This window comes from Taurulus bubalis (genome assembly GCF_910589615.1).
Source record: "Taurulus bubalis genome assembly, chromosome: 11".
Taxonomy (NCBI): Eukaryota; Metazoa; Chordata; class Actinopteri; order Perciformes; family Cottidae; genus Taurulus; species Taurulus bubalis.
In genome coordinates this window covers 23,879,491-23,891,900 of record NC_136599.1, presented here as the reverse complement: position 1 = coordinate 23,891,900, position 12,410 = coordinate 23,879,491, and the positions used below count along the sequence as shown (strand labels likewise).

The 12,410-nt window shown below is 44.0% G+C and overlaps 1 protein-coding gene across 1 annotated transcript in view; it reads left to right on the top strand.

The window, feature by feature from the left end:
* Positions 1-12,410, top strand: part of LOC306744148 (collagen alpha-1(XX) chain-like) — a gene marked incomplete at its 5' end in the record, with an annotated part of 29,621 nt that continues 17,211 nt past the window's right edge. Inside the window, 9 exons of the mRNA XM_079226732.1 lie at positions 1-109; positions 2,365-2,469; positions 5,462-5,605; positions 8,198-8,392; positions 9,343-9,540; positions 10,465-10,632; positions 11,174-11,293; positions 11,432-11,596; positions 11,838-11,996. Coding sequence (XP_079082858.1) covers positions 1-109; positions 2,365-2,469; positions 5,462-5,605; positions 8,198-8,392; positions 9,343-9,540; positions 10,465-10,632; positions 11,174-11,293; positions 11,432-11,596; positions 11,838-11,996 — 1,363 coding nt within the window. The remainder of the gene's footprint in view (positions 110-2,364; positions 2,470-5,461; positions 5,606-8,197; positions 8,393-9,342; positions 9,541-10,464; positions 10,633-11,173; positions 11,294-11,431; positions 11,597-11,837; positions 11,997-12,410) is intronic.

Sequence of the window (12,410 nt, the reverse complement as noted above, 5' to 3'; positions counted from 1 at the left end):
ATGTCTCCTCACCTCCTTGCTTCATCATCATCATCATCATCTTTCTGGCTAATGCTGTGTTTCCTGCTCAGCGTCTTCCTGCTGCTGTCCCCAGGGGTCCATGGCCAAGGTAGACTGCCTTTCATGACCAAATCTGTAACCGTATATTACTACTAACAGGTACTGTGTGTCTCGTACACAGCTAGACAGGATGGTGGGGTCTAGATAAACATATGTGTCATTGTAGGTAATGCTAGATATCTTTTAGCGGCTAGCTACATTTGGCAAATCATTATCTTTGCTTAAGCAGTAGTGCTCACATAAAGCGCCTACTTAAGGCTGTTTTGGTCGTCTACGGTGTAGACCTACGATGTACCATTATTATTATTATTACATAAAGAAGAAAGAAAGTAGCCATAACCTTTTTTTATGTAGGTTAAGGAGACTGACTGCTAGAGATGCTAGCTCGTTAATGTTAGCTCACGTTAGCTGTGCCACAATAAATATAAATTACTCTCCCATAACCAGTGACTTTAGCAAACACAACGTCATACAATCTCGCAAACTAACTGTGAGACGTTATAAAATGTATGGTAATGTAGCATTACTTCAGTACTTTACTTTATTCTATTTGGACGGAGGCAAAATGCTGGCAATGCTAGCTTGTTAGCTAACGCTACCTGTGTCCATAAAATAAAATGTAAATTACTAAAACCAGTATCGTTAGCATAGATATTCAATCATTTGTATGATTTTATGTATTGTATTACAAGTTTCCACATTTGCTATGGTGTATTTTCCCCTCAACAGTTTTTACATGTTTACTATATTGTTTATTATGTTGTATACAGTAGTTTCTCATGCTAGTGCTACTTGTAGTTTGCCATAAACCAGATTTTTATCAGCATATTTTAGCACGGTTTAGTAGCTGTTAGCTGCGAGGACAATACATTATCTCTGTGACTGGCACATCCTTTTGAGCGCCATTAGTCATGGACCTTCAGAAAGATGTTTTTTTTGGCCTCTAACTTTGTGTCAAACCATTCCCTCTTTGTCACAGTACACCGCGGACACTGTTCTGTCTGCTAAGTTCCAACAGCAGCAGAATTGAGCTTTTTACTCTTCTTTGTGAAAGCCACTCGGCAGCCGCATATGGCGATTTTAGGTCAACTATGCTTCTCACAAGACGAGCAGTTATCGACGAGTTTGTGCAGACTTGAGCTAGCAGACAACAGTAATAGAGATTCAATGTAAATTTACAAAAATGGATGCCCAATGTTCAAAGCTCTACTGTAAGAGTTAATTTAGATATTAACAAACTACTGAAACAATCACTGATACACAAGCTATACTACTTGGCAACTGAAACGTATTTCATTAACGTGTTGTAATGTAATCAATGACACATATTTGTTCATATGCTGAATAGCTAATGTGCTCATTACCATACATCTTAGTGCAGTGCTTTTCCATCACTTTGACTGGCTTTTTGGACATAGCAGTTTCCATATTTACTTATTGGTTTCTTTATATTACATGTCGTAAAAGAAACACTTCAAAGGCTGTATTATTTTAGTGCTGAACTAAAGACGTCGATGTCCACAACAAGCTGCTCTCGTCATACTCATCACTGAGTACAAAACAGCCCCTCTATTCGTCTGCATATCTGCCCGCCTGTGTGGAAAGGTTGTTGTTATTAGTGGGTCTGTAAGACCTTGACCTCAGTCTCTCTAAATCCCCGTCAGACCCTATCTGATCTGCTGCCAAGCCCCTAAGAGGATGAGGACCCTCCAGAGGCCCCTGGCCCCAATACACAGTCACGCACACACACACACACACACACACACACACACGCACACACACATGCTGTTCCTTATTGCATCCGCCCCCCTCTTCCTCTCCATCTATTACCCTGCCACATACTACATACTAAACCCTGACACACTGTAACTCTGTGCTGTCCTGACATGACCTTTGACCCTCTAGTGTCCAACCAACGTCCTGTTCCTGTTTCTATACCAGACGGGAGGACAGGGCATGCTTTGATGGATGAAGGGGCAGCTGGAGAGAGGGATGGATGGATGGAGACATGAAAGACACTGCTTGTTGGGAAGCCCCTGCTGGAAATTATGTAAATCAAGTGGAAACAAGAGACGGATTTGATTTGGGGAGAAGGAAGTGAGAGGGGCTAGGCCGTCTGGGAGAAGAGTGAAGAAAGCTTCACAGCTTGTTTCTTTGATCTTTGAAAGGCCGACAACTGTCATGCTGTCTGCTTTCTCTTGACCCACATCCCCGACTAGACAACACGCACACACACACACACGTACATTATGAAACCTGAATTTCTCTTTTTGTTTTCTTCCTTTTGTCTCTGTGAACTTCAAGGTCGTCTTAAGCTGACGGTCCTGTCTGAGGACAGACTGCAGATGAAATGGAAGGAGGCTGACGGACCCGTTCAGGGCTACAAGGTCCGAGTGAAACCCATCTCAGGTGAGACTTTCCTCTCTGTGTTGAAGTTAATACTATTTGGCTCAGGCCCCTTAATGCTAATTAAGGGAAATGTTCATGCTACAGCATACAGCCATGTTTTAGACAACAGCGCGCCTCCATCTTTGTGACAATCCTTTTCCTGTTTCAACACGACAACAACACTGTGTACTGGCCCTCAGAGCCCTGACCTCATCTCCATCCAACACCTTTCGGATGAACTAGAAAGTCAAAATGTTAGCTGGCCTGGCTAACATTTTACCTTCTAGTTCAACCAAACCAGTGCACACCTTTATTAAAGCTTGATTTATTTCCCCCCAGATGGCCTCGCAAACTTCGGCATGCAGAGGCGCATTAATGATCAAAGCATTGCACCATTCTCCAAAACAAAATGAGCTGTGAAGCAACAATACAACGGGTGTAACCCATAGACTGTAGGTCTAACCAACAATGCAGAGGAGGAATTGTAAACAACCGTAAACACATATCTCATATTCATGGACTACTTTATTTGTACATGAAGTCAAGTATTTAATTATAAAGAAACAAAGGTTGAATATCCTGTAACAACATGGGGACGGCTCTAATCCAAGATGGCAACGGCGACATCGCTAAATTTGAGGTTCAAGGCTTCAAAACGACAGTCCACAAACCAATGGGTGACGTCACGATGACTGCGTCCACTTCTTATATTGAAAGGAAATAAATGATCATATTGAAAAATCACCTAGCCCTACTCTACAAAAGAGAAAGTATGTTTATTTTTTCCTCCATTTATAGACGTATATCATAAAATTAATCGGCCAAAATCCATCCCCATTCTGATTATACATGTTTTATATCAGCATAGTCCCTTGATTCCCTCTTCTCTAGTTTGAAACAGCATTTAACCGTGGTGAGGAAGGGCCTTCCCTCTCCCTGTAATCCCGGCTGCCATGAATGTGTCAGCCCTCTCGCTTCTCGCGACGGTTTGAATAAGAACGCAGCTCCCTCTCTCTGCACCTCCTCCTCCACATCTGTGATTCTTCCTGCCCTTCAACTTCGTCTGTAACATTGTTTTCCTCTCTGTCACCCTCTCTGCCATTCCACACTGGGCAGCTAAGCCCAGGCATGCCTAAAAGAGAGGGAGTGAGGGGGGCTTGGAAGAAGAATTCAGTCCAACATGAGACTGGAGGTGGAGATTCTGCAAAGGTGGTTTCGATGAGATTAAAGAGGGGAGGCAGTACAATCCTGGAAAATGCATTCAGAGCATTCAGCGGCAGGTTTATCACAGTGTAAAATATTACGTTCAGCATTTCTGCAGCATGATGCTGCAACATTTTGGCTATTTTTGTTTACTTATTTATTGCTTACATGTCGACTTTTGTCTCTTATACTCCTGGGGAAAGGAGAAGCAGATCTGACCCAAACATCCGAGGCCAGTAGAGAGAGAAGTGGAGAGGGATGAAAATCTGTATCTTTATTCCTCACCGCGTTTGAGAAGAAAATATTCTATTGCAATTAAATTACGTTTACTTTTACAATAGAAAGAATGAAGTGGAGAAACCGTTTGAATACGAGTAGCTGTACCGTAGTTTTTAATTACATGTTATAAGAAAATGGAAAAAGAACCTAATACTTTTTTTTTTTAAGTGTCACTTTACATAAATAACATTACTGACTGTATCATGTATGCGTATAGCGCACACATGTGACACAACCTTTCTCGTAAAATAAAAAGTGTGATTATCTTTGCTTTCATTTTATATATTCTGCACACATAATAGGATGAATACTGCAGGCCTACATATCTTGGTGCGACTATGATTGATTATAAGTGCACGGTTGTGAATATTGGTGTGCAAATGTTCTTATATGGTCATTATGCCAGCACATCAATTCTTCTGCCGGAGGAGAGAACCGATGTTAACGGGCGATATTCCTGCTGAATAAAGGGGGCTTCGGTCGTTTTAGAATAAACTAACTCCTCCGTCATTGTGTATGGAACATTGTGGCAACGCCGCTCCCAGTGTTTAACGTGCTTTATTACAATTAACATGGCCTCCAGCCAGCCTCTCTCCACTGCTTTATGTGACTCAGTTGAAGTCTTTAAATTTGCTGACGGTAGCACAGAGGTTGGGTTAGTCACACAGTCGGATGAATCATCATTTGGGAGGGATGTGTCTAATCTGAGAATGGAAACTACCTCTTGAAATCGCCGGCAAACCAGTAGAAAATGTGAAAGAATTTGAATTTCCTATGTAGTAGGGATGCACCGACATCGGATATTGGTGATATATTGGCCGATCTATTAAATCCAATTCTATGTTTATACACTGAACGCATTTAGTGATGGAATTTTGAATACATTAGAGAAGGCTTACACTTGAATTGTATTTCCCGTTGTTGTTTTTTCATCCCTTTTAGCTCACATACACATGGTGCACCACATACACAATATGTGCAAAAAAAAAAGAAACAAACAGAATTTCTTCTGGTAAAACTAAATATGAAGTGTGCTTAGGGAAGCTGGCACCAACCAATTTCAACCAATTATATCATGACCACACACCAATCAACCAAACTGCAACTTTGAGAAAAAAGGGAGTGCGTGGAGCCGCCTTCCTCTGTAGCTCCGGATAGGGCTACATTCGAAGCCCGCCCACCTTTTAGCGGTTCAATCGAATGCAAAGGAAATTATTTAAATCCCTCTTGCAACTGTACAACGCTGAATTATTCTGTTTCACTGAGGAACACCCAGAGGAAAGACGCTAAAGACTTCAATTTCACTGAGTTTTTTTGTGTGTCTCTTTATAATTCATGATATTCTGTGTATATTCTGTTTTATGCATGTGATGGTTTCATTAGCGTACTGTCTTGTCTGTTCTGCATTTTGAGTTCTGTAGTAATGGCCATAAAGTTAAATGAGCTCAACTAAAATACAGACTCTCTCCTGCTTACTCTGAATACCTTTGCGACAGAAAAAAAAATACTTAATCTAATTTCCTTTCTCCAGAGGTGCCACAGCCCGAGCTGATGCTGACCACCACGCGGGGCCGGGCCACGGTCGCAGGACTGGACTCCAGTCAGGAATACGCCCTCCAGGTCCTCGTGCTCAATGGGACGACAGAGAAACTTCTCGCAAAGCGGCGATTCACCAGTAAGAAACACAGCAAGAAGGATGGGAGGAGCTAGGGAGTTTGGCTGAGAGGAGAGAAGATAGAGGCCGGAGGGAGGTGACCTTCAAGAGCTTATTGAGGTCAAGGCCAGTGTTGTCATCAAGATGAAGCATTGTAGGGGAACGGGGACCAAATGCAATCGTACTTATAGTAAATGTACTTCAGTGTAAAAAGTTATTTTCCCAGCACCATATTTGGAACAATAGTGATAGAAAAGAGAGATTATGCAGTAAAAAAGTAAGAGGCTGGTTTGTGCAGTGAGCAAGTGGAGACAATAGACAGACAGAGAAACCTGAAGTATTGGAAAAGTACATGGCGGACGTAGGTTGTGGAGTGATAAAGAGATGTGAGCGAGCTTAAACATGACCGCCCATGGGCCCATCTTCTATGATATAGTGTAATTTTAATTTGGATCCCCAAGCCATGCATTTTCATTCTGATGAACCGGCACTCACAAAAAACAAGCTGCACTTCTTTGTGGGATCGAACGAGGGACATGATCCTCAGGCTTGATGTGATTCACAACGTGGACCAGAGATGAAAAGGGAATGCTGTTGACTCGGTTGGTGACTGTGAGATAACTTTGGCAGCACAGCAAAGTCCCTGTGGTGCATTTTTGACATTCTTCCACAGTCTTGGAGTGTGCAGTGGTTCCTCCAAGTCCCTACCCCATCGGAGCAAGCACACACACACACACACCCAGCGGGTATAAATACTACTCTGGCTGGATTACAGGCTGAAAGTGGGCTTCGTTTGAAGTCGCTGTGTATACTTACTTGAGTTCAGCGTGTTCGTGGGTTGTAAATCTGCCCAGCAACACTTGCTCCTCTGTGTCTCACATAGGCAACGTACCGGCATAATAACACAGTCAGTCGTGGCCTTCTACCCACAGCGTTTGACTGTTTGTAGGACGAGCCGCTCACAGAGAGGAGAGTTTACCGGTCGTTTCTGAGGATATCGTTTTTTTTTTTTTTTAAGCGTCACCTCTGTCTGGAGGATTATGGTCTGTGTGGGAATTGGCATCAAACCTATAGTACCTCAGGTTGTTTCAGACACCTTTTCTCACGGCAGTCACGGTGCATTTCCATCGCGGCTCTGTGTCCGTCGACCCCCCTCTTCCCCCCTGATTTGTGAGCCCCTCTCATATTTGGTATTTGATTGTCAGACTCGGGTTGATTCTCTCCTGCGTGGATGGAAGCCCGTGGTTGCTCGCGAAGCGGCTGCAGAGTGATAGTAGGTTACTGTGTCGAGTCGAGCGTGTCCAGGCAGGACTGAAAAGCATGTTCATTTGGAAGTTTGCAACACCGGCTGTCTCTCTGGAATGATGGCAGTCTGGGAATTCCTTCCTGATGTGTCGCATTTCCCATTTGCTTCAACGCCCTACGGGCCCAGTACTTATTTCCTCCCTCTGAGATGTCACCCTTGATTTGCTGTGTTTGACCTTGTCTGTTAACTCCAGGCAAGGATTTGGCAACAGGATCTAGTGAAGTAGTTAAGCCAGAGGGATAGAATAACATACCAAACCCTTCAGTGTTACCTCACTGATCTCAAACGTAGCCGGGGGCCACAGGAATTACAGTAGATGAGGCAATTCTTAGTCGACAAACATTCATGTGATTTTGTCGATTAGTGATTTAATCAACATATCTGCAAAGCTGAGTTTCTCCACAAAAGCACCACTTTAGATCTTGTGTTCTACTGTGCTCATACGTTTTTTTGGAAGTAAGTCATGAAGCATGAAAAAGGCATAAACAAAAAAAATCTTCTATCAATTTAAAAGGGGGCAGCCCCCGATTAGTCGATCATTTATTAGTTGATCGACGGAAAAATAATAACTATTTTTATAATCGATTCATTGTCAAAGTAAATGTTCATGCAAAAATGACACTCCCTGCTTCTCTGTTTCATACCATATTAAACTGAACTTTTATCAACCGGTTAACAGACGTTTTAATATTTGGAACGCAGAGACCCCGGATACGTCTCCTCCGGTAAAGACAGCAACCTGTCAATCACAATAAGCCCGCCCTAAAGCATACCCTGATTTATGGTCTGTTTGTCTCTAAAAGGACCATAATTTGATCTATTGCACAATCATCAGGTCAACATTCTATTTGTCTTTGGTTTATGAATAAAAATAAGCCTCCTAGCATGTAGCTAGCATGACTCTAGTTTTTTTTTACCTTGGTATTTGTGCACTCACTTCAGGCCTCCTCCTTGTGTGATGCTGGTGAGCCCGGTGTCATTTAAAATGCAGTGGAAGCAGTTTGTAGCTGCGTTAGCTGTATCTATAAAAGAGTTGGTGTTTGTTTAATCTTGTCATAGCTTCAGTTCAAGTCCTGGCCTGTGCAGTAGCCTAGCTTGCACCATGCAGAGGGATAGTTGTTCTCTGTATAGTGGGGAGTGATTATTAGATTGTGAAGGTGTTTCATATTTGCAGTATATTGGTTTTCTTAAAAAAAAAGAAAAAAGATTTGACCCTCACATTTCCTGCATCTCTGTGCAGTCATGTTATTGACTTTTTCTTAAATTAATATTGATGACTCATGTGTGATTCCCCCCCCCTATTCCAGTGGAGGGTCTGCGGGAGGAGGAAACGATCCGCAGCGGTAGTCGGGAGCAGAAGAAGAAGACGCTGCCGGGCGGGTCAGGGTCAGGAGACCTGGACGATGTGACGGAGGCTCTGTCAGGCGTGCCGACGGTTCTGTATCCGGACCCCACCACCACCACCACCACCACCACCACTGCTGCTGCTGCCACTACTACAGGTAATAACAGGTATCTGGAGATGATGCTGGGTGGCACTTAGGAACCTTCCCTGCAAAGCCAGTCTGTGATTGAGGATGCACTTTGCAGTTGTTGATATTGTACCATGTGCTCGTTAACACAAGGCACAAAAGCCCCTGTGTGCGGATCACTCTGTCCCGGCTGAAGCCTTGAACAGTAGTCGTAAAAGATGTCAAACCATAATGATAATAAGGAGAAAGATAACATTTGTTTTGACATTTAACACTTATAAATAGTATGAAATGTAAACCGACAGCAACTTTAAAACAAAACACTGACGATTAGGAAGATCTCATGGAGATAATGAGAATCATTACAAAACTACATTTTAATCCTAGTCTTAACCAAAAATAATTCTGGTTTGAATTGAAATCAAACATTAATATGAAGCTTGTTTACAAGATATTAAGTCAATATTCACTACTACCGAAGCTCCGGAGCCCAAAGAGATGTTTCTCGCTAGGTTTTCCTGTTTGACAAATAGGATAGGCTGTTCCAGATATTAATCTCCCACTGTTTGAGTCTGTTCGGTATAGTTCATGAAAGCAGAGTTTGATCTCGCTGCTCCGATCTTCCACGGCCTCTGTCATTATCACGCTATTTGACCGGAAATGTTGACAAGCGAGCAAGTGCACACGTGTACAGTAAGTACAGTATACTGTATTTATAGACACCAAAGCACTTTGAGACAAATACACACACACACACACACAATAATGACAGCCCAGCAACAGTGAGTGTAATACAGGAAACAAAAGCAGGAAGAAGACGAAAGGTGGGTCTGGGGCATTGGGAGCAGTGGTTAACGTTTCATCTATCGGGCAAAGAAAAAGATGCCCCTGCGTACAATGTAGCGTATTCAGCCTCAACTGGTCCCCTACACAGTCTCTGCTTATCTAACTCCCACCCATCCCTGTGCTCGTTCCTCCAGAGCCCCCAGCAATAGAAACCCCCTCTCAGCCCCCTGACGAGGCCCAAGAGAAAACCACCAAAGAGAAGAGGAAGAGGAAGAAGGACAAAGAGCGGGATCGTTCTAAAGTGGAGAATAAGGAGGAGCAGGGCACAACGCAGGGCAAGGCAGCCGAGGAGAAGCCCCGGAAGACACCCTTCCCGACCCAACCGGTGACAGGTGACCTCTGCTCCCCAGTGTCAGGAAACGTGACACAAAACTGTCATTTGTTATTTTAATCAACCGAAACACAGGGGTACCGAGCTCCCTTTTCAGCAGGACGTTAAGCAGGGAGCGTCTGGCCACCATGTTTGGCTCTTATGAGTTCAAGGGTGAGGGGCTTCAGAGCAGCGCTTGAAATGGGATGTTTTCACAAGGCAGGGACATGTAAAGGAAAGGATAATGACAGGCTGTTTCCGCTCGGCTGCAGGGCACATGTGTCCTCTCTCTCTCTCTCTCTCTCTCTCTCTCTCTCTCTCCCCCCCATAATCCAAGGAAACACACACACATTCGCGTGCATGCAAACTCCCCCATTTTCCACAGATACACCATGTCGCCACACGTAGTATTTACGCCTACATTTTAACACCTACCTTTTGCCTGTCCATAAGCATAACGCCATCTGTTTCCTGAACTATGCATTTACCCTCGCAGCAAACAGATGGGTGACAAATGAAAGGAAGAAACACTATAAAGCAATATAGGTAGGGTATAGGCCTAAGGCGTCCACATACACCATGCACCTTGCTTCTTCTTCTTCTTCTCTTGAGTTTCATGGTGGTTGGCATCCAGAAGTGTTGCTTTACAGCCATCTGCTGGACTGTCCCCTGTCCCATGTGTTCATCTGTGCATGGCGTGAGCGAAAGGGCCCAATACGGAACTGTTCCTCAATGGAGTTTATGTGTGAGTAGTGAACATCCCTAGCGGGGCCTGACAGGGTATCCCGGTGATTTACTGGGAACTATGTGTGAGTGAGGTCATAAGTAAAGCGCCTGTCCTCCACGAGCCTCGACAACAGCTATCGTGGCTCTCCGGCTTTTCTGGGAGTTTCTGGGACCTCTGATCAGTTCAAGACTATTTGCTTTGTGCTTCCTTTTTGTCAAGGTGTGTCTCCAAGGAAACCATTCGAGTGTGACAGCGGTGCAGCAGCGGACATCATGCTGTTGGTGGACGGCTCCTGGAGCATCGGGCGCACCAACTTCAGACGGGTCCGAGACTTCTTGGAGGGCCTGATGATGCCTTTCCACATCGGGCCCGACCACGTTCAGATCGGTGAGGATCAGAGTGTGTGTATTCATGGAGGTCGATGTTTCAGAGGTGCAGATTGTCTAAGTGGTTGACTGTAAGTGACGACAGGGATGATGTGCAGTATTTTTTTTAAATTTTTTTTTATTGCAACAGCAATTATTATGACTTTTATATTGCTTAGCTACAGGTGAGTCACGTGGCTGCTCACATGCACTCAGACACACACCTTCATTCACAGCTTTCACAGCAATACATTTCAGCATTTACACCACATTTTCAAGCAAAGACCATTCTCTCGTCTCACTACATTTTGGGTTGTGGTTGTATACATTGTAATGGAGCGTAAAGAAACAATCTGGTAAATAAATGCTCATTTTGCTTCACTAGGAAGCTGATTTGAATAGAATCACGTCACAGTCTGCCAAAGATTTTTCAGATACTGTCTGCCAGTTTTTGGTTTTTAAACAGCTCTGAAGACAAAAACCTCGTCTAATGGCATATCCCACAAAAAATACTCAATAAAAAACCTGTTAAATGCTGTGTCTGTGCTGTGTTTGTGTCCCAGGTCTGACCCAGTACAGCGGAGACCCCCGCACGGAGTGGCAGCTCAACAACTTCACTACTAAAGACCAGCTGTTGGAGGCAGTGAGGAATTTCAGATACAAGGGAGGAAACACATTTACAGGTAACCTGCGATACGGTTAGCAATCGATCCCCAACATCTGTCTTTGGATGATGTGCACACGATGCATACCGATACGTACACAGTGGAGCACATGTCACCACATGTCTGTCAGGTTGTAACCATGCATCCGTCTCCCAGGCCAGGCGCTGCTCCACGTCATGGAGGAGAACATGAAAACCAAGGCGGGCGCGAGGTCGGACACACCCTTTTTCCTCGTCTTGTTGACCGACGGGAAATCTCAGGATGACGCCATTGCCGCGGCAAACCGGCTGAAGAGTGCCGGCGTGGAGATCATCGCTGTAGGTGAGACTGAAAAGAAGAGAGGGAGAGGCTTAGAGATGAAAAACTTCTAGCAGTTTGTCATTTATTTCCTGCATTTCTGTGCACCGTGGGACTGTAGTGCTGTCACTGTCTGACGTGGCTGTTTAGCAATACAGTGTCTGTTATGTTCATGTTGTTCGGCACTCAGAGGCATTTTGTTTTAATCTCTCAACGTGTTGCCTGCAATGTGAGGGGAACTATTTTACAACTCTGTGTTATTCAGGTGTAAAGAATGCAGATGAGGCCGAGTTGAGACAAGTGGCGTCGGAGCCGGTGGATCTGAACGTCTACAACGTCAACGACTTCCCTCTGCTCAGCAAACTGGTGGCACGACTGGTTCACATCCTGTGTGGGAAGATCAAGGACCGTGGCATCTCAAAACGTAACCTCTCCATCTGTCTAGATATCTGCCTCTCTGTCTTCTCTTCAGATACACAAACTTAGGCTGTGTCTGGAATCACTCACGACTCACTACAGAGGGAATTCAACATTTTGTAGTGCTGTCCGAAGGCATGGTGAGATTTATTATACCCACAAAGTAGTCTACAACCAACGGTCACTAACCGAGCAAAATATACCATCATGCATTGTGCTGAAGGAGAACGCACAAGTGTGGAGAGAGAGAGAAGCACTATTGACATAATTCCATGAGTTGTGGTGCGAAAAATTGTATATTTAATGTGAGCAGAGCATCACAACACAAACAGCCACAAAGTATGTATTTATTAGTTGAGAAAATACTTCCAACTAATAAAATCACTGAATATAATAACTTAGAATAAGTATTCTTCACAAG